The sequence below is a fragment of the Labeo rohita genome, chromosome 8 (genome assembly GCF_022985175.1).
Source record: "Labeo rohita strain BAU-BD-2019 chromosome 8, IGBB_LRoh.1.0, whole genome shotgun sequence".
NCBI lineage: Eukaryota > Metazoa > Chordata > Actinopteri > Cypriniformes > Cyprinidae > Labeo > Labeo rohita.
In genome coordinates this window covers 29,287,913-29,311,311 of record NC_066876.1, presented here as the reverse complement: position 1 = coordinate 29,311,311, position 23,399 = coordinate 29,287,913, and the positions used below count along the sequence as shown (strand labels likewise).

The window sequence follows — 23,399 nt, the reverse complement described above, 5'->3', positions numbered from 1 at the left end:
CCAATAGCTCACAGAGTGCAACCATTTTACATCGTCAAAATAATGCCGCCGCCCCATAGTTCAAAATATGCATAAAACAATGTGGATTTTTTAAATAACGTTAAGTCTTTCGTGAGTTTTCTACTACATATTTCAGTAGGAGACATCATTTGTGACCTCGGACCACAAACCAGTCATAAGTGAGATTTATAAATCATGAAAGTTGAATAAATAAGCTTTCCACTGATGTATGGTTTGTTAGGATAGGACAATATTTAGCTGAGATACAACTATTTGAAAATCTGTAATATGAGGGTGCAAAAAAATCAAAATACAGAGAAAATCGCTTTTAAAGTTGCCCAAATGAAGTTCTTAGCAATGCATATTACTAATTAAAAATTAAGTTTTGATGTATTTATGGTAGGAAATTTACAAAATATCTTCATGGAACACGATCTTCACTTAATATCCTAATTATTTTTGGTATAAAAGAAAAATCGATAATTTTGACCCATACAATGTATTGTTGGCTATTGCTATAAATTTACCTGTGCTACTTAAGACTGGTTTTGTGGTCCAGGGTCACATTTATGTTATATTAATGCATACAAGTCTTAATACCCTGAGATCCCTTTAAGTCTTACAGTTATGATGATTATCAGTGTTCTTTATGCAGTCTCAGGCATTTTTACAAGAACAAAGAGTGTTTTATACTGGAAATGCTTTAGCCTTTTAGGATCGTATAGAAAGCTATATTCTCTACCTCATTTTATAAAGATAATCCATTGTACGATTGAAAAAAGAAGACATTTTTTGCAGGGTTTTGAAATAAGCATTATGAAAAGTTCAGTTGCTGTTTGAATTATGTACTCGGTTATCTCTCTTTCGAGTCACTAAAAGAGGAATTCACAAATAACAATTGTTTATAGTAAGACTTTTGATACATGAAACTTCTAAATAAAATGTCTTTGTCTAGTTGTTCCAAACCTTTTGTAAGTATTGTGTATTCTTGGAACACAAAAGAAGATATGTTTAAAAATATTCTTAACCACTTTTGGTTACCATTGATTTCCAATTCATGGAATAACACAGAAAATTCACAAAATATCTTTTTTTGTGCTCTGCAGAAGAAAGTCATACAGATTTGGAATGACAAGGTTGAGTAAATGTTTAATAACTGGATAAATGTACCTAGGAAGCAACACTGCATACTATATTTAGACTTGTTTGTGTTTTTAATAGAACTTTGTCTTACAAAGATTTTTTTCACTTGTTTATACATAAAACACATGGAAAATCTTGCAGTGTTAAAGAAGTAATGTATTTAGAATTTGTTATTGTTATAAAATGCTTTCAATGTCAAATATGCCCTGAATGTTTTCAGTTGTTGCTTTCTACAGGTATTTAAATTCTTGTTACCCAAATAAATCATGCAAATTTGATATTTCATGACAACAAGCATACATCTTCGATGTCAAAACACAGGTTTGATCGAAAAGCCCCGAACACATCCATGCGTTCAAATTATGTATCTGGTCCTCAAGAGATCGTTACGAGTAATTGCCTTATCAAAGCTGGCTCTAATCAATATCAAAATGTTTCCGTTTATTTCCGAGCAGAGAGAATGAGCGCAGCACAACACTGGCAATTACATCTAAATGTGCCATTTCTGTTCGTTTAGTGGGTTGACAAATACAGATTGCCTTGTTAAGGTTTGAGTGAATTAAACATGCGTTCTTTTCTTCGAGTTTTCTTAGCACGCATCGTTTCTTGTTTTCATGAAACTCTCCTCCTCCGCCGCCTCTCCCTCTTGAAATGATTCTTTTATGTTTTTGGCCTCTTCTCTTTTCCGTTAGAAGCCCCTCTCAGCCAGCCGCCCCGTCACTTAGACCACGTTTAGGCCATTTTCCATCTGAAGGATTTCCAGGGTTTCTTTGAACTATCGTTTTTGCATCCCACATGCAGCGCTTCGCATTTCCCTGAGGAATATTTTGGCAATGTGTGCTGCGGGTCTATCAGGCCGTGATCAGAGGATGTCTCATATTGTCCTTCTTCTTTGAGGCCCCCGCTACCATTTTGGATTTTTTTGAAGACATATTAGCATAACGTGACTAGAGACTACACTTCTCTACTACAGGATAACCAACAGGATGAAAAATTGATTTGAAACATCTTCCAAAGAAGGTGCTTTCAATAATGAATCTGTGGTGATTGAGACTGTGATATTTCAAAGAATTCGAATACCAAGAGATGAACGTACGTATGCAGCCGGGATGGGAATCCAGATCTATCTTTAAAGACCCTCTTTACCATTTCACATATCCATCTGTTAATTTATTAATTTCTTTATTCATCTATTAACTCTCTTTGTCGTGTGAGCCCTGCATCTACCAGAGAACAAAAGGAAAAACACATGAAAGCCAGAGGAACACACTCACTCCATTGTGACCTGGACTCCCACGGGCGGCTTGAAAAGCGCATATCGCACTAGGGAATCTGGCTTCTTTTTGAAATTAATTTCACTGAGATGCTTGATAAAGCCTGAGGAATGTCTCCTAACTATTCGCTGACTCGCGTTTAGCAGTCATTTTCAAAGGCTACTCCATCAATATACGCTATATTACCCATCAGGTTCGTCCCTGCAGTTTGCCAGTGATTTATAATTGCCTTAATTGCTCCTCTCGCAGCCACTGGAGGAGATTAATCAATCCTTAAATTCAAAATCCAGCCGAGGCAGGTTGGAGAAACGGCCCTCGCCGCCTCCCGCAAAAAGGGCGCGTATCGTTTTTAATTTCGTAGCCGTGCCTGCTGTTACCGTGGAAATGGAGACTAACACGAATGTGTTAATGCACGTCTCCCACGGTTACAAAATCACTAATCCCTGCCTAAACGGCATGAGGTTGAACGGCCGCACTCTACCAAATGCCTTCCTTAGGCCTGTTTCACACATCGAGTGTCTGAGGACCGCATGTACAGTCGAACTTCAGAGAAATTGAATTGCAATGCCTAGCATTGTGTTTTGACACGATAAGTTGCATAAAAAAAACATCAGTGTGTAATTTTTGTGAATTAACATTAACTCCTAGATGAAAAGATTAGTTCAGTACTGAATTAAAATTTCCTGTTAATTTACTCACCCCCATATCATCCAAGATGTTCATGTCTTTCTTCAGTCGAAAAAGAAAAACATTCCAGGATTTTTCTCCATATAGTGGACTTCAATGGGAATCAACGGGTTGAAGGTCCAAATTGCAGTATCAATACAGCTTCAAAAGGCTCTACACGATCCCAAGAAATAAGGGTCATATCTTTTTCTTAAAAAAAAAAAAAAAACCATATATTTTTAACCACAAATGCTTGTCTTGCACTAGATCTGCGATGCATGTCCACGATTTCACGCATTGCATAATAATGTTGGAAAGGTCAAATGTAGTTAGTTCTTAATCTGTGTATTTTGGTTCAGAAAGGTAGGGTCTCATTTTTCTCCTCCACCTCTGACTTTCTTTGCACATTTGTTTTGTAAACACTGGGTCAGTACTTCCGCCAACATCATACGTGATCTTTTCTATGTGACTATGTAATGCGTTAAGTCTGGCTAGTGCAAGACAAGCATTTGTGGTTTCGCTAGATAAGACACTTTTCTTCGACTGGGGTCATGTAGAGACCTTTGAAGCTGCATTGAAACTGCAATTTGGACCTTCAACCCGCTGATTCCCATTGAAGTCCACTATATGGAGAAAAATCCTGGAATGTTTTCCTCAAAAACCTTCATTTCTTTTCACCTGAAGAAAGACATGAACATCTTGGATGACATGGGGGTGAGTAAATTATCAGGAGATTTTAATTCTGGAGTGAACTAATCCTTTAATAAAGGCAGTGAATAAAATGGAAATGTTGCTGAACATTGTTAGTTCATGATACCTCTTGAATTATCTAATTATACAGATTTTTACATCACACAATGCTGATCTGATTGTTATGTAAAATGTATTACATTTTTTAAAGTACTAGTTTCACCGAAAATTGAAGTTTTTTCTCGCCCACATGTTAAATAGTCAAAAAATAGTCAAAACAGTTCTTTGGAATAAAAAAAAGTTGTGCATTGGAATGATGAGTAAAAATAACTTTTGTTTTATGTATTATTTGATTAGTATTCTATTATTTGATTAGTATTACACTGTGTGCAGAATTATTAGGCATGTTGATATTCTGGTCATATTTTTTTTCCAAACACATTTTACCAATTCCAAACCACATCAGTCTTAATAACTACTGTTAATTTTGTGTTTAATCATTTATATGTGATATATAATTGTCCGTGAAGGCTGGAAGTGAAAAACTCCTTATATTCAGGTGTGCAGAATTATCCATCTCTGCAAGTCAGACTTTTCAGGATAAGAGACTAAACATGAACTCCCAAAACTTACTGCCAGATTTTGGAAGATAAATTCTTGAATCAGAGGCACAAGAGGATGTGATGCTTGTCCTTCAAGAGTCACTCTCAACTTATCTGTCTCTAAAGCATATAAAAAAACTGTCTTCATGTATTTCACAACACGTCAGCTTGTTATTCTTATTAAGTAAGGGGCATTTTTTAGGATTTTTTACCAAGCAAAGTCTCTGAGAACCTGACACATTGCACTTCTGAAGACTCCAGGTAGGTTGCAGTTCTGGAAAATGGTGGCGCTGGAGACTAAACGGTTCCTGATGGTGTCACACCTAATTCTTCACCTTAATTCCTAATTCTTTTGCAGTTAACATGCATCTTTTCTTCTCCACCTGTTTTTTCTGACCATGCAGACTCAACAAGCATTTCTCTGTCCAATGGTCAAGCCTTAACTTTGCAAATTCTTGTAATGCATTAGTATTGCATTCTTCTCATGGGCATTTAATAATTTGGACTTTTCAGTCTGGGTTAAATATCTTTTTTGGCTCATTTTAGCTGTAAACGAAAACATGCCTAATAATCCTGCACACCTGAATATAAGGAGTTTTTCACTTCCAGCCTTCACGGACAATTATACATCACATATAAATGATTAAATACAAAATTAACAGTAGTTACTAAGACTGATGTGGTTTGGAATTGGTAAAATGTGTTTGGAAAAAAAATATGACCAGAATATCAACATGCCTAATAATTCTGCACACAGTGTATATACTTAATTTCTATATTTTCTGTACCATTCAAAAGTCTGTAAAATTATTTAATGTTTTTGAAAGAGGTCTCTTATCCTCGCTAAAGTTGCATTTATTTGTCAGTACAAATACAGTACATACAGTAATATTGTGAAAAAATATTACAAATTAAAATAATTGTTTTCTATTTAAATATATTTTAAAATGTAATTTATTACTGTGATGCAAACCTAAATTTTCAGCATCATTATTCCAGTTTTCAGTGTCACATGATCCTTCAGAAATCATTCTAATATACTGATTTGGTGCTCAAGACGCATTTCTTATTATTGTTGAAAACAAAACAGTTGTACAACTTAATATTTTAGTGAAAATCATGATGCATTTATTTGAAATCAAAATTTTTTGTAACATTATAAATGTCTTTACTGTTAATTTCATAATATTAATTTAAACTGGCTGTAACCTCTTATTATGAGGGCCGAAAGGAATATTTGCAAAACAGGCCTCGTCATATCAGTTATCTTGTTCCTCACAGTATTTTTTTTTTTTTTTGTGAGGATGGGATGGGGCGGTTTGTAAAAGATAACAGCGCTGTACTTACTCGTTCAGAGAGTAAATAGTGTTGCTGTTAATAAAATTGTTTCCGTTAAGCACTTTTTACCTCCTGCGACGCTAGCACCTGGAGCAGTAGCATCATTTGCGCTAATGATAGCTAATCCGCTCAATTAGCAAAGTACACATTTGTAATCTGGGCCTCTCTGCTAGCAGGCAAGTTTACATACTCTTCATCTTCCTCTTGCAGACTAATGCCCTACGACATTCACAGTACTGTGGCGGCACACAATCCCCTGTGGTAACACGCTAACAGAGGAGCTGTTTCAGCCGATTGTTTGCAGACACAAGAAATGGCTCCGTCTTTCCACATCCCCCTGGCTCGCTCTCTCACTCACTCTCATTCTGCCTCCTTCCTTCTTTACCACAGGAGACCGCATTCACCTTTTTAGCCCATTAATTAGCATGAACAGTTAATAGTGCCTCCTACAATGGCTGCCTCAGCAGTTTTTCCTCAGAGTTGGTGTCACCAAATCAATATCAAGTCGGGCATAAAGCACTCGAGAAACTCAGTCGTAAGAAGCGGGCCTGTGCAGTCATGGCTGCTGCTCTTAGTGATTTTTCTGTTAGAAGCAAGCCATCCTTGTGCCAACATGGATAAGATGGTGTGATTTAGTTTTTTTTTTTGTAAATTATGGCTGTGCATTATAATGGTCATGGTCATTAATGGTAATGATATGACACCACTGAGATTAGAATTTGGTCACGACTGACAGCACTGACAAGAAGTTTTATTTCATCTATGAAATGCAAAAATTGTGTTTCATAAGTAAAAATGACATTGTTTTTCTTTATAGGATTGTGAACTATAACTTACAAGGAAAAACTACAATACCCATGATTCTGCAGAGAATCTCCACCAATCAGAGAATCTGAACCAGCAAGCTGAGCCAAAAGAACTGCCCACTATTTTATGAATACTGTGTATTTAGACACACTGTTGTTGGCATACTATTTATTGCATACTAAATAGTAGGGAAATATTTAATTTTGAACACAGCAATAGAGTTCCTATCAATGCCAGTTTCTCCCACTGAATAAAAAAATAAACAAAGGTAATTGCAATATTTTATCTCACAATTCTGACTTTTTTTCTCAGAATTGCATGATATAAACTTGCAGTTATAAAGTCAGCATTGCATGATATATATGTCAGAATAAGTCAGAATTTGTGTTATTAAGTCACAATAGCGGGATATTAGATGGCAAGATTATATCTCAAAAATTCTGACTTAATTTCTCAGAAATTAGTTTATATCTTGCAATTCTGACTTTATCACAATTTATCGCAGTTACGAATTTATGTATCTAAATTCAGAGAAATAGTTGCAATTTTGACACTTTTTTTCTTAGAAATGCGAGTTTATTCTGAGAAAAAAGTCAGAATTGTGAGATACAAACTAGCATTTGCAGAAAAAAGTCAGAATTGGAAGTTTTTATCTTACAGTTTTGACTATTTCTCGCAATTGCGAGTTTATATCATGCAATTTTGTGAAAAAAAGTCAGAATTGAAGTTTATATCTCACATTTCTGACTTTATAACAATTTATCGTAGTTACAAATTTATATCTCACAATTCTGACTTTATTTCTTGCAATTGCAAGTTTACATCCCACTGTTCTGACTTTATATCATACAATTTTGAGAAAAAAAGTCAGAATTGTGAGATATTGCACATATCGAGTTTGTATCTCACAGTTCTTCTGACTTTATAACAATTTACCGCAATTACGAGTTAATATCTTAGGTCTGAGAAATAGTTGCAATTCTGACTTTTTTCTCAGAATTGCAAGTTTATATCTCGCAATTGTTACTTTTTTCACAGAAATGTGATTTTATTTCTCGCACTTCTGACTTTATAACATGCAATTGCGAGTTTATATCTCACAATTCTGAGAAAAAAGTCAGAATCATAAGAACAAGATCTGAATTGTGAGATACAAACTTGCATTTGCAGAAAAAAGTCAGAATTGCTAAAGACTTTATAGCTCGCAGTGGTAAGTTTGTCATGCAATTTGCGGAAAAAAAGTCAGAACTGTAAGATATCCCAATTTCTCAAAAATCTCAATATCTCGCAATTCTTACTTTATAACAATTTATTGCAATTACAAGTTTATACTGTATCTCAGTTCTGACAAATAGTTGTGACTTTCTCAGAGTTGGCAGTTTATATCTCACGGTTCTGACTTTATAACACAACTTTGAGTTTATATCTCACAATTCTGAGAAAAAAATCAGAATCACAACAAAAAAGTCAGAACTGCAGAATAAAAAATATATAAAAAATTATATTTTACTTTTTTCTCACAAATTCCCATTTGTAAGACAAAAGTCAAAATTGTGAGTTTTTCTTGGAGATGCAAGTTTGTATGACACTATTCTGACTTTATAACTCACAATTGCAATTGAAACAACACAACTGAGTTTTTGACTTTGACAATTTATCGCAATTATGAGTTTGTCTCAAAATTGCAAGAAAAAAGTCTGAATTGTGAGATAAAAAGTCGGAATTACATATTTTTAATTATTTATTCAGTGGCGGAAACAGGCTTTTATACTTTCCTTATGCTCTCAAATGATTTTTTTTATGCATAATATGCATATTTTGCAGTAGACTAAATATATAGTTTCTGTATTCATAATCATCATCTTTAAATCAATAGTTTTTTATTTCTCCATTGTTTCTAGTTTGATTGTCATTTACAATCCTGCACAGGTTTGTAGTTCTTTCCCTCATTATAGCTGTTAAGTTCACAATCTTCACAAGTATTTTTGGTTTCAAATCAAAAGCCGAGTAACACTGTAGATTAGAGAACACTATTCACTATTAACTAGTTGTTTATTAGCTTGCTTATTACTAGCATGGTTGTTGGCTGTTTATTAGTACTTATAAAGCACATATTAGTGCATTATTCTGTTTTGACCATATTCCAGATCTATTAACTTTAAACAAAGCTACTACAAACAACTACCTCACTTACTTTCAGCAAGCAGCAAAGTAGGAGTTTATTGGGGAAAACTCTTAATTTGTGTTCCCTAAACTGAAGTGTTTCCAAAATGTGTAATGTAGTAATTCACCTTCTAGCTGGTTGGTTCAGTTAATGGCTTATAGTCCCCCAAAAAAGACCCAATGGGAAAAATTAATGGGGAAAAATACTTTCTAAACCAAGGCTGCTGAAAAAAGTGGACAGGCACTGTTGCACTCTATTGTATCAGCCATAGAGCCAAATTAGCATTTGTTGGCAATGTTCTGCATGGAAAAAATGAAATTAGACTATTGGGAGTCTAATGTGGCTGGCTCAAAAAGGGATTTTATGACTAACCAACGTAGTTTTTTTTATATTTATTTGAGCTTTAGAACAACATTATGTAAAGTAAGAGGAAAAGCAACCAATGCAGAACAATAAACAAGTTAACTTACAAATACATAAAACAAACAATAAATTATGGAAGTGTTGTTTTAAAAACAAATACATTAAAAAATACTAAATACAAAAAGGCATTTCTTTTTAGTTTCATCGTAATGCGATGAAATGTAGACCTGCTAACACTAGCAATTGCACTTTTTAGTTCTTCATTAGACACAAGGACTGTGGCTCAAATTTTGAGACACTTCATCTGGGGCCGAAATTCATCGCCAAGGCAATTAACCCGCTGTCGATCATGTCACACCAAGCAATCAAAGATAATTCCCAAAGTTTGTGTGAGACTGCGAAACTGTGGCAAAAACCATATACAGTAGTGCGCACCGAGCTTACGTGATAACGCTCTCAGAATTCCCCTCACATCTCCAGCGGAAAGAAGAATGTGTCTAGGATCTTGAAAAAGAGAAATTGGAAAAAATCAAATCAAAAAGCTTGCAGCTAGTTGCAGGATTGTCTTGTTTGCTTTTGCTGTTCTTGTTGTTTTCATTTAACAATGCAGCATGAGTGCTTAGCATTTAGATGACATGTTTGAGAAGAGGTGCAGCAGATCAGATGCGCTGCGTGAAGGTTTTCGCAGATAGCGCCAGACTTCCAGGGCGGAGAGGCATACGGGCGGGCGGGCACTGGAAAAAGCAGCTCTACCCCTAGAATCACGGGCACTGTCAACACCATTGTGAATGACGCAGTGATGAGCCAATCAGCACGGGTGCCAACGAGTGGCTTACAGAGCCTTCTGCATGCCAATGAGTGTACCGGGTCCAAGATCCAAGAGCTTGCCAATGAAGGACTCAAAGTCTTGAGGGGTTAAGAGGTTTTTATAAACATTGAACGAGCAAGTGGAAAGTTGGGAGTTTCTTCTACTTGATCTGAGAGAATAGACTTCAAAAAAAGCCCTGTGAAGTGCAGAATACAGGGCTGGCTAATTTGAGGCACTTTGAGAGTTTAAACCAGACAGCAAAGGACCTGAATTAGCAATGTTAGCGAAGTTGAGAGTGTTGCAGACATGCACTGCTGGGCAGTGATTAAATAAAAACAGCCACACTATTAATTTAACCATATATTTCAGTAGGATTTTTTTTTTTTTTTTTTTTATTCATGAAGGTCTTTTGTGGGTCATACTCAAATGTTGATTTTCTGATTTGGCTAAATTTATTATGTGTGATTTATTTATTAATACGTGACCCTGGACCACAAAACCAGTCATAGTAGCACAGGTATTTTTGTAGCAATAGCCAACAATACATTTTTTTCATCAAAATGATCAATTTTTCTTTTATGCCAAAAATCATTAGGATATTAAGTAAAGATCATGTTCCATGAAGATATTTTGTAAATTTCCTACCGTAAATATATCAAAACTTAATTTTTGATAAGTAATATGCATTGCTAAGAATTCATTGGACAAATTTAAAGGTGATTTTCTCAACATTTTGATTTTTTTGCACCCTTAGATTACAGATTTTCAAATAGTTTTATTTCTGCCAAATATTGTCCTATTCTGACAAACCATACATGGAAAATAATTATTTATTCTGCTTTCAGATGATGTATAAATCTCAATTTCAAAACACTGACCCTTATGACTGGTTTTGTGGTCCAGGGTCACTGACATTGCTGCTTATCGTAATCATTTTAATTTAATTTAATTTTATTTTATTTTATTTTATTTTATTCAATGTTTTTTAATCATCTATTGTTTTTATTTTAATTATTTTATTCTTTCATTGTCTTCATTTTTATTTTAATGGATAATCTTATTTAATTTTAACTAATTCTACTACTTACTAATTTTTACTACTTACTTTTTCACAAAAAAAAAAAAAAAAGAATATATATATTTCTTATGAAACTTTTTATGATTGCTTTGAAATACCACTGTATAAAATGTGCTATATAAAAAAAAAAGAACTTGCCTTTCCTAAAATCTCAAAATACATACCACTCATCAGTCTCAATAACATAATAAATTAATTCAATTACTCTTAAAGAAAATGGTGGACAAATCACAATTTGCACATTTGAACAGCCTCTTTACTCTGAACCTTAATCTTGGGAATATTTTTCCCACAATTTAGTTTTAGTTTAGTAGGGTTTTGCTTTTTTTTAATTAATTAATTGCATTAAACTTAACCATTTAACTGTCACCCCATTTTTGAACACAGACATGAAAGTGCACTATCCAAACTTAAATTGTTATAATTCATGAACAAAAAAACATTTTGTGATGTGATTTTAAAGTACAATTTTCATAGTAAGGTAATGTCAGATTTTAAAGTGGGTTTCAAAGGATGAATTTAGAGGTTTTAAACAGTTTATAATTTCTAAAACATGATAGGGACTCAGAAGTCCTGGTATGATGTAGATTTATGAGGTGCACTCTTGTTATAAATTAATCTATTACTGTTCCTACATAATCTGTAACAAAAAACAGTGGTAAAATAACTATTTAGGAGTCTTAGACCTTTCCAACAATATATGTGATGATTATATTAGAATTTAATTGTAACATAGTTAAGTAAACTTAGGCGTCCCTCTGAGGGGGCGGGTGACAGTTAAAAGGTTAAGTTATGAAATGCTTGTTTTGTGTTTTATTCTTGCAAATTTGTTTTGCACTATTGCTTAACTTTGGTGGAACTAATAGAAGTGAAGATCAGCTGTTTCAGGTATTACAGCCAATTAAAAAAAATGGGCAAAACAGAGTTATAGTTTATAGTTTAATCTGTTTCCTATTATTTAATAAACTGTTATGCTATAGAATGATGCTTTTTTGTATGTTTCTCAACCATTTGAAACCCTTTGCATGACTGTGAAGTAAAGGGCCATATTTTTTATGTTATTTAGTAGAAATTAATTACATAATAATATAGGTCTAATCAAAAATCTCTTCTTTCTTCCTTTTTTTTTTACAGCCTCTGCCCAAGGAGCCATCCTAAAGGACTTCAGATTGCCGTGAGGAGGTGAGCGGTGCTTCAGTAAGATTATATCTTATCTCGCTCTGTTTACTTTTCCTTAGTAAGCCATCATCGTCTCTAAATCTAATATGCAAAGACGCCGACCGTCCAGCGAGCAGGTCCAAAGCAGAAAACGCGGCTAGCAAACTATCACGGCGTTCCCTTTAAAGCAACATGACAGATACAGAGCACAGGTACAGAGGTGAAATAAGGCAGAGCAGAAATCGAGTGGAAATCTTATCATTTATCCAGCCAATTGTGCCCCGCCGGCACTGATGAAGTTGTGTTAAGAGTGACGCACCTGATCAGCGGAAGGGCTAAAGCTGGATTAGAGGGCAGCTGGGGGCACCGGTTTTGCCGCGGATCGAGAGATGAAGGGAGAAGATGATGTTGCGGGACGTGAGCTGAAACCCAAAATCCCTCGTGTTCTGCCTCGGTAGCGATTGCAGATGGCGTGACGGTAGCAAAGAAGGAGATACGGTTATATTTAACAAGATATATTTACATGCCAGCTGTTGTTTGTCTTTCCGTCATGCTTCGAGCGATTCCCAGTGAGTGTATATGGTTTGGGAAAGACTAGTTTCGCAGTGCAGGAGGATAATATGAGGACAGGAATTTGCATAAATGTATGTTAATCCTTAAGGCAATTAGCACCTGTCAGTTTCTGAGCAATCGCTTTCCGGGCTTTTCATTACGAGGCAAAATAAAATGCTGAATATTGTTATAAAACCACCTCCAACACCGTTTTCTCCGTATTGAAAAGTGTCCTTTGGGAAACAATGCCTTTTCACGCCAGTGTTATTCCAACAGTCAGAGCTGTATTTGAGTTGCACATGCCTTTATTTCTTTGAAAAGCACTTTATTAAAAAGCTAGTCATAAGGGAAGACTTTTTATTGAAAAGCTCCATTATAAAAGGGTCCAGAGTGAGCACTTAAGGAACATCTCAGAGGGAAGCTGTTGTGTAAGACTTCTGGGGAGGATTGTAGGCTTTGTGGCTCTGCGGTGGTTCTAGGAAATGAAATTCTGTATGGCGGCTCTGGTTCATGCCAGTGTTATCAACATTTCCAGCATGTTGCGTCCTTCAGCCTCGAGAGAACGCCGCGCACATCGCAGGCAATCACGGAGAGATGGAGAAACGGCATAGAGGGAGCGTCATAAATATTTACTCAGAGAGGAACTGGAATGTACGAAATTGTGTTCTGATTACATTGACGTGCATTAAAAATTGATTCGAGTAATTTGGGGGAATGTCTGGCTTACATATCCCAATTGCGAGTTCTTTATGAATGATAAATTCTGGAGATTGTTCGTTAAACAGCACTGAACAGATATGATTGTTTTTTTCTCAAACTCAAGGGTTCCCATGTTTACTGCTGGAAAAAATGAAATAACTGCATAATTTCTTTTTCAGTTCTCCGAGTAAGATGCCAGTTAAATATGAGATAAATATGCAGCTGGCACACTAAACACTGAAAGCCAGACGTATATAATATATATTCTTTTATAAATGGTTTTTTTTTTTGGGCAATTCAATCGAATGGATGCCATTTGCTTCTCAAACTCTTCCAAAAAAAAAATGTAATTTTCTAGCTTTTTTCAAATGGATTCTAGTAATACACATATTTACCTATGCAAAATCTGTATTGGTCTGTATTGGTATAAACAAATCACTATTTATCTACACAAGGTGTATTTTTCTAAAGTACACAAACCAATTTTTTCATTTTAAAGGTGACTCAAACCTCAAGCTTATCAATTTTTTGTGATGCAGTTTATTAAACAATGGGACAAATGATTGACCGAACTTAATTAAAAGAATAGTGGTTTAACTTTATTTTTTAAAGAAAAAAAACTATTTAGTAACAGGAATGAAACTAGGCAACAGAAATGAATATCCATTATATTAGTGTATATAGGTTTGACTGCACATGTGAGGTATTAATGCTTGCACTGATATAGTGAAGAGTGTTAAACACTGACTACCGAGCTGACCTCACTGCTAAAAAAAGAGGCCAAATTATGTTTCTATTTAAATCTAGTGGTCTGCAGAAGTTTTTGTTAGGGTTATGTTTAGGGGTAGAGGACAGGTTATGAGATAAGATATAAATAACGAAAAATAATAAATATTAAATATTAAATTAAAAACACCATTAAAAAAAACTTGTTGGCACCAGTAGCCTCGCAGTTAGTGTGCCGACATACAGCGCAATTGCGTTCACGGCGACCCGAGTTCAATTCCAGGCTCGTGGTCCTTTGCCGATCCCACTCCCCTCTCTCTTCACCCAATGCTTTCCTGTCTACTCTACACTGTCCTGTACAAATAAAGGCATAAAAAGCCCATAAATAAATCTTTAAAAATAAATAAATATATAAATGAACTAAACAAGTAATGCTTTTCCAGTTTTTCTGTGGATATTGTTTTCTTACAGCACAGGTCACACTCAAACGTCTAATACATAATTGCCACAAGACAGTAATTGCAGGTACATTTTCTGTCATAATATAAAACAACAATGCCGGAACAACCATAGGTTTTCAATGGGCAAAAACACTGTCAGTGTGGATTAAAGGCCAAAACATTGAGAAAAAGATGCACTTTCAAATTTATCTAGATTAATATGGATGTAGACTAATATTTATATTAATAAATCACTCATTTCTGTTACTATTACTCAGTTACTATAGCTGAGTATAGGATATTTGAGTATATGATTAACAGGACTGAAAGTAACAGAATTGAGATTTTAGGATAAAATGACCAAATACATAAAATACCCACATGGAGTACATACTAATTATGAGGATACTCAGCAAATTATAGTGATTCATCAAAATTTGAAAGACCACATGCTTTCAGTCATTTCATTGCCTTCAGAAGATCCAGATGTTGCAATATTATGTTGAAAATGTGTCTTGTAGAATTTTCCCAATGTTTTTAGAGGGGGGGATATGTTAGGGTAACAGGACTGAGTGAAAACCTGGGGATTTTTATTTTATTTACACTATTATGTATTTATTTTGAAATAAATGTATTTAAATCACACATGGGATATGGAGGTACACAAAAATGCAAAATAAAAATTATTTCTAAAGGATGTTAAACATTATATTTCATGTTAAAATGTAGAGTTAGACACTGGGGACATGTATAAATTCTTTATTTTCAGTGTTTTAGGTAGTTTTTAATATTTTTAATTAAATATTTTAAATTTGCAGTTAGATTAATGTGCAGGACACTTTGCTTAACCCTTTAACTGTCCCTCCCATTTTTCAACACAGACATAAAAATGCACTATCCAGACTTAAATTTTTATAATTCATGAATGAAAACATTTTGTAATATGATTTTGATGTACATTTTCCGTGGTAATGCAATGTCTGATTTTAAAATGCCTTCAAAGGATGAATTTTAAGTTTTGAAATGATATATAATTTCTTATTATCTCTAAAGCGTGATAGGGAAAAAGGCAACGAAGAAAGTCTTTTGGGACAAAGGTCAGAACTCGTGTTATGATGTAGATTTTTTTAAGTTGCACTATTGACATATATTAATCTATTACTTTTCCTACACAATTTGTAAAAAAAAAATATATATATATATATATATATATGGTAAAATATCTATTTAGGAGTCTATGTTATGTCCTGGGGACAGAATGGCACCCTTTCAATGGAATGGCCCATATATATATATATATATATATATACACACACACACACACACACACAGCGGGTAAAATAAGTATTGAACACGTTACTGTTTTTCTCAGTAAATATATTTTCAAAGGTGCTGTTGACTTGAAATTTTCACCAAACGTCAGTAACAACCCAAGCAATCCATACATACAAAGAAAACAAAACAAAAGTTCATAAATTAAGTTATGTGTAATAAAATGGAATGACACAGGGAAAAAGTATTGAAGGAAGGTGCAAAAGTATAGAAGTAAGGAAGGTGCAAAAAAGGCAAAAATGCATGGAAAGCCAAGACACCAGCTTAAATCTATCAGTAATTAGAAAGCAATCCTGCCCTTTGTCAGTGGAAATTAATATTAGCTGGTTCAGTACCAACAGCTACAGTGCCAGGATGATGAAGATGAAACAAGGGTGGACATTTCAGCAAGACAACGATCCCAAACACAGCCAAGGGAAACTCTCATTTGGTTTCAGAAAAAGAAAATAAAGCTCCTAGAAAGGCCCAGCCAATCACCTGACTTGAATCCATTAGAAAATGAGAACTAAAGATCAGATTTCATAGAAAAGGCCCACAGAACCTTTAAGATTTGAAGACTCTGTGGAAGAATGGGCCAAAATCACACCTGAGCAATGCATGCGACTAGTTTCTCCATACAGTAGGCATCCTGAAGCTGTCATTACCAACAAAGGCTTTTGTGCAAAGTATTAAATAAATTTCTGTAGTTCAATATTTTTTCCCCATGTCATTCCATTTTATTACACATAAATTAATTTCTGAAATTATTTGTTTTGTTTTATGTGTATGGATTGTTTTCGACATCTGGTGAAAATTTCATGTCAACAGCACCTTTAGGAATATATTTACTGGGAAAAATGTTAACGTGTACAATTTTTATTTTACCTGCTGTATATGTGTGTGTGCCGTCAAAATTAGTGCATTAATGCACCCGATTAATTTTTGCAGTTTAACAGCTTTAAAAATATTTAACACAGTTAACACAGGGACGGAGCTGGGGTTGGCCACCCTACTCACAACTGCTGCTTCGGTCTCTTTTTCCTTGACAAGAATTGCATTTATTTAGACGCAGAACATCTTTACGACCACATCAAATGTGAGAATTTTCATATGCGTACTCCAACTTCACTCCAGGGCCAGGCGCTAGACAAACGAGCCCGGGTAATGTACAGGTGATGAGGAGCTTCAGTAGAACAACAGTGAACCGCAGTCAGATGAGATGTTGTCAGGGCATGTGTCAGTAAAAACTAATTTACCTGTCCTGTCAGCCGTTATACTGTGCTCCTAGCATGCACAAATGCGGCAGCACGCGCTGCAGCCTGTATCATTGCTTATTAAACCATGAATGAAACTATGAGCATGCGTGTCAAATCCGTTTGAACGTTAAGCTCTTAAAGTAATAGCAGCCAAATAACCTCATAACCCAGCTACTGTGATGTCTGTTAATCAAAGAACAATGTGAAATTATTGCAGTGTAAAGAGTATATTTAAAAAAATTTGTTGCTATTAATTTCAGAAATAATGTGCGAATAATTAGTTAACTTTTTTTAAAAAAATTTGTTAAAGATCTATTAATCACAACAAAAGTCATTTAATGTTACCTTTCCTATAGAACACGACCATACCTTGTTCTTCTATTAAACAAACTAAATAGGCTTATGTTATTTATCTTATTTACACAACGGAATGTCATTTCTGTCTCTACATGGATTGATTTTATACAACAGTTCAATAAACAAGAAATTAATATTAAGTTAATTATCCTTATCAATAAAATCCCAGAAAATATTGAGATACCATCAAATACAACCCCCCCACCCAAAACCATAAACCTAGGGGAAACATATATGTATGTATGTATATGTGTGACCATGGACCACAAAACTAGTCATAAGTGTAAATTTTTCGAAATTGAGATTTATACATACTCTGAAAGTTGAATAAATAAGCTTTCTATTGATGCATGGTTTGTTAGGAAAGAACAATATTTGGCCGAGACACAATTATTTGAAAATCTGGAATCTAAGGGTTCAAAAAAAATCCAACTATTGAGAAAATTCCCTTTAAAGTTGTCCAAATGAAGTTCATCTTTAACAGAGTCCCTTTACTTCTGACTCACTCATAAAAGCAGTCTCTTGTCACCTTCTAAAGGTGGAATAACGTCACTAAAATCACCATCACGCGCAAAGTTTCTCAATAGAGCTTGGGAGTCTACGTCACCGCGCATTGCATTCTGGGTAGTCGCCGCCATGTTTTAGGACACGCTAAATAATGTACAATGACAATAAACACAAATCACTAGAGGAAAAAAGGACTGTATTTGCGTTGATGTTTTTAAGAGCTGCTTGCACTTGCTTAGAATAATTGTACTAATATTGGAATCCATTGCATTCATTCAAGCACTGAGTCGTGTGGCCAGAACACGACACATACACACTCACAGAAATCATACGGCTGCCTTCTATTGTACCACACACAGGACCAAATTAATTTCTCTTTTGCAGTTTTTAATAACTAGGTGGCACTGATGTATCTGCCAGATAAAATAAACACACCATAGCTTGATCTCAGCCAGTTGATCATGCAAGTGAACCACCGCACATTTTGTGTGTATCTCAGATGTCTGTTCAATTCAAAAGTAAGTGCCCTGCGAACTCGAAATATTCCGCCCTGATTCCAGTTCGAAGACAGCGTATATGTTCCATTCAACAAGCATTAAAGTGTGCGATATGAAGACATGAATTTAAATTACGTTTGTTTACAGAGGTATATTATGTCACGCTTCTCTAGTAAGTTTAGTCTGTGTGTAAAGATGATGCAGGTGGTGGCGTAGCACAAATCCATGAATGAATATTCCTAAGTAAAGTAAGCGCTGATGTATTTAATCATACTGCCTAAGGGATGAAGTGCCAAGTTTTACTGGACTTAAATTGAACAAATACATGATTTCTTACAAAGATCTGCTGAACAGTAAATCAGATGAGTTGCTTTATGAACAATGACAGTGATCGCAACGAGTCATAATCACAGATTAAATTACATTTCCAAACGTGTTATTCATAGCGTGAGTACTTACACATTCAAGTGGATCAGAAATTATGAATCTGTAATTAATAATAAATACCAACGACAAAGCCAGATTTTGAAGTTGTTTGTTTTCATTGAGCTGCTTTCGCCATTGTGTCGTTTCAAGCTGAAAAGCAAAAAATTGCGCTTCATTTTAGATCCGTTCTCCACTCCGGTCATGACAGCAGATATGTCAGTTTATCTCACAACAAGCGTTCCCCATTCTAATGTGTTTTTAAATGTACAATATACATTTTAACATCTACCTCCACTATTACCCAGTCTAGTCTGTAGTGTCCGTAAGTCCCAGAATGCCGTGCGTTGCTGACGTCACGTTCCCATACTCTATACTAAACGCTATTATTACATATATTATTTATATAAAGTATTATTTGCTGAATAATAATATTTAATAAACAACAAAAAACATCAAAAAAAGTTGCTAGGCAATTCAGTCAAAAGTAAAGGCGTTCTGATTTACAGTATTGAATTTACATGTACATGAGATTTTGCCAAAAATATCCTATCTGGAACAAATAATAGATTAATGAGACCAACGACTGCCTGTTAGATGTACCCCAAAACTAATTATATCTCATGTTTAACCACTATAGAGACATTAGAGCCAGTGGTATGTTCCAGAAGATCTTAATAAGCTCGCGTCCAAAAACGTAGACGCAAATTTTCAAATAGACGTTATTTTTATTAACAAACTGCATATTTGACCTATAAACAAGTACATCCTCGGCTGAAAACCTCTTAAAAGTACATTCAGTGACACAGAAACTAATATTTTTAAAATTATAGTGAGCGTCCGCCATGACACTTGCTGTAAGTAGTACCGCAAGCGGAGTGATACAATTACAAACGGTAATTACAAATGGCCGTTGGAGTTCTGTTGGACTCTAACAGCACCAAGTGCTTGAAGTGGGCAGGTACGCACCGGTACCCATTTTCAACCCCCGCCAAATTATTACCCTCTCTCCTTGAAATCATTATGTGATTTGCCTAATCCTTACCCCACCCCTAATCCTAACCCCTCCCTCACACCTAACCCTAAACCTACCAATACTAGGGGGGTAGTAATCTGGCGGGGGTCAGAATTCGGCATAACACCGGCACTTCTGATGTGTTTTACCAGTACTCAGAGTCAAAGCGTCAGCGTGTTAATTGGGGCGTGGAGTACCGGCATTTCTTTTTTTCCACTTCAAGCACTGAATAGCGCACTCTTATTAGCCAATCACATTTCCTAAACTAAAACATTTCTTTAACTGCAACTTTCTGACGCTTTCTCACCAGGGTCATGGGTTCGAATCCTGGACAGTGCGTGAATTGATCAAATGTACTATACAGTACCTCAAATGCATTAATTCAATGTGAGTCACATTGTGAGTGCATAAAAGTGTCATCTTCTGTGCAAAAATTGCTTGTTAACTATAGATATCAGACAAATTGCTGATGCACAATCTAGTCAAACTTGTCTGAAGAATACTAAGCATTTACAGTTAAGAGTATATTTTCATTATCTGTTATACAAGTTGTCAAGGCTGGAATTGTTCACCTAATTTTTCTGAACTTTAAGAACTTTTTCACTTGTAAATGCCTGCTCATTAAGACATTTTTCAGTGTTTTACTGAAGGTAAATGAATAGGTTACTATGGTAACCAGGTTTTTCTTGTCCTCTAATCCATATCCTTTTATGCTTTTATACTTACGTTTAACGTCATTAAATGATTATGCATTTTTAGAATCTTTCTGTGAAGAAAAAGTCACAGATGCACAGATGCACTTATATGCTTATAAGTGCCAGACATTTTCTGAACAAGAAACTTTTATTTAAACAGAAACTTTTATGTAAACAGAAAAAAATATTTCTCCTTAAAGAAGTAGACGTTTCAAATACTGTATTTTTTATCAAGTCCAAGTCTCAGACTCAAGTTCACTTTAGAAATAAGTCTTGGCAGCCATTACTTTATTTCATCAAATTAATTGAACAAATTTAACTTCAAGTTATGAGAGATTCGACTTGATTTTGAAGTCAGTTTAATATAATTTAAAATGAAATGACTTTCAGTCATGCATAAAAATTTAAGCCAGAAACTAAACTTTTTAATTGAAATAGAATTTTTTTAATGTATTTTTTGATGAGTTGCCTCAACCACTCACAGATCTGAATGATTCCTCAGCGAATCATTGTGAGTGAACTCATTGGTCTAAAAGTGTGCGAACCCCAAAGAGTACAAGCGTGAGGTTTTCTATGCAGAATATTACAAGTACGACAGCAACAAAGCACAAAAGAAAGATTAATTATGCACTTTGATTAAAAGCGAGCAAAGAACTGTACTAAAGCATGATTGTATTTAAAATAACTGAATATCTTAGCAGGACACCAGCTCGGAGGAAACAATGCTGATTAGTGCGCAGGCAATGTACATTTACATATTCAATTTTAATTCTCTTAATGCGAATTAACACTCAGACAGACAACGGGTGGCATAATTTTCCCTTTAAAAAACGTAATGGTGCCGCAAGACGAAGGCTGAAAGGCCTGCGTGTAACAAAATAATCATTTTACTAAGGCTTTCGCGCTGAAGAACACAGGCGTTCACCCTGTGCCATTTACATTTTTCAAAAGCATGTGCCTTTCAAAGCCGGCGCTCTTCAGAATGCTGTCATATAAAAATCATCATTCACTAAGTAAACACAAACAAAAGAGCCACAAGATCAACAAACATGAAAAGACGAGGCAGGAAAAGGTAATGCGTGTCGTTTTTTCTTGCCTTTGATCAGCCGCAAAATGCATTTCCCTAATGTCCCCGCCGATGGTTTTCTCTTTGTGTGTGCACAGGTTTGCTGACATTCACAGGAGCGACGCCAAACAGGAATCATCCATCAGCCCCCACACATTTGTGTCCATCCTCTCATTTCGGAGCTAAAGATATCAGCCGCCCCTCTCCCCGTCACCCTCCAACAGGAAATGGAATCCGTGCACCATGGTTGCAGTCAGTCAAGCGTCTCCACCGTCACACGCAGGTCATCGAGTCCCAGCGGCCGCCATCGTCCCACCGCTGGGGACACGCCACATCTTCAACCCAACCTTGACATAACTGAACTGTTTAAGTTTTGATCTCAAAACACATTAGGTAGGAGAACATTTCACTCGCTTTCCAGTTAAACCGATAGAGAGGACTGTACCTTTCAGACTACGATTACATAAGTTCCTCGCGGTTGCGTAAGAAGGATCTCGAAGGACCCCGACTGCATCTTCGCAGCGAGGACGCGTCGTCGATGAAAGGCAGAGGATGTGCAGAAGAGACCTTGAACTAAACAGCAGCGTTTTCCTATGAAATTGCAGCAGATGACTGATGTATCCTGTAGATTTGACCTCACGCGGTTTGACCATATGGATTGTGTGCTGTTGAGCTCTCTGTCTGAGAATGGCAATGCACCGATGCCGTCAACTCTAATCATGGATGATTTAAAGATTAGCAAACAATGTGTGGATGTCATCTGTCCCTTCCTCTCTGGGGCGTCTCTTTCACTCTCTGCTTTAAATGTCTGTCTCTAATGGATATATCATTTTTATCAATACTTTATTTTGACTGTAAATTGACACTTGCGATGGAGTGTTGACCTAGATAGGAAATAAAGGGTGTGTCCATGTAAATGTGCACAACGCTTCGGGGAGTCTCTCTCTGTTGGGGGCTGTGCCCATTCGCTGCTTAAAGTCAACGTGAAATCGTGAAATGCATGTTTAGTTTTGTAATAAATGGTCCTGGATTTATTGGTGCACTCACGGTATCGTTCAAAAGTTTAGAGTAGGTAATATTTTTGAATAACGTCGTATTTATTTGATCAGAGATACAGTAAAACCAAAATATTATTGCAGTTTAAAATAACTGTTTTCTATTTGAATATATCGTAAAATGCAAAGCTGAATTTTCAGCATCTTTACTCCAGTCTTCAGTGTTACATAATCCTTCAGAAATTATACTAATATGCTGATTTGCTGAAAAGTGTTTTTTTTAATCAGTGTTGAAAACAGTTGTGCAGCTAAAATTTTTGTGGAAACTGAGATTTCTTTCAGGATTTTAGGAATTAAAGTAAAAAAAAATCAAAATAAATATGCATTTATTTTATTCTTTTTTTTTTTTTTTCCAAAAAACAATATAAAAGTCTTTACTGTAACTTTTGATCAATTTAGTGCATCCTTGATGAATAAAAGTATTAATTTCTTCACAATAAATAAATAAATACCCCCAAACTTTTTTCATATAAATCTAAAAATCTTTTCTATATTGCCTTTGTTAAAACATAACTGATAAAAACACTTTGGTTTTGCATCCCTGCTGAATAAAAGTATTAATTTCTTTAGTAAATAAATAAATAGGCTAAATAAATACATTCCTGACCCCCACACTTCATATAAATCTAAAACATTTTTATATTCATTTGTAAAAGCAGAACTCATAAAAACACTTTTGTTTTGCATACTTGCTGAATAAAATATTAAT

At 35.2% G+C, this 23,399-nt stretch overlaps 1 protein-coding gene across 2 annotated transcripts in view; it reads left to right on the top strand.

Annotated features, from left to right (window-relative positions):
• Positions 1–23,053, top strand: part of tafa5l (TAFA chemokine like family member 5, like) — a 73,518-nt gene extending 50,465 nt beyond the window's left edge. For both annotated transcript variants that reach the window (XM_051117835.1, XM_051117834.1), the window contains 2 exons: positions 12,068–12,115; positions 21,734–23,053. In XM_051117835.1, the coding sequence (XP_050973792.1) occupies positions 12,068–12,091 (24 nt within the window). In that variant the 3' untranslated portion in view covers positions 12,092–12,115; positions 21,734–23,053. The remainder of the gene's footprint in view (positions 1–12,067; positions 12,116–21,733) is intronic.
• The last annotated feature ends 346 nt before the right edge of the window (positions 23,054–23,399 follow it).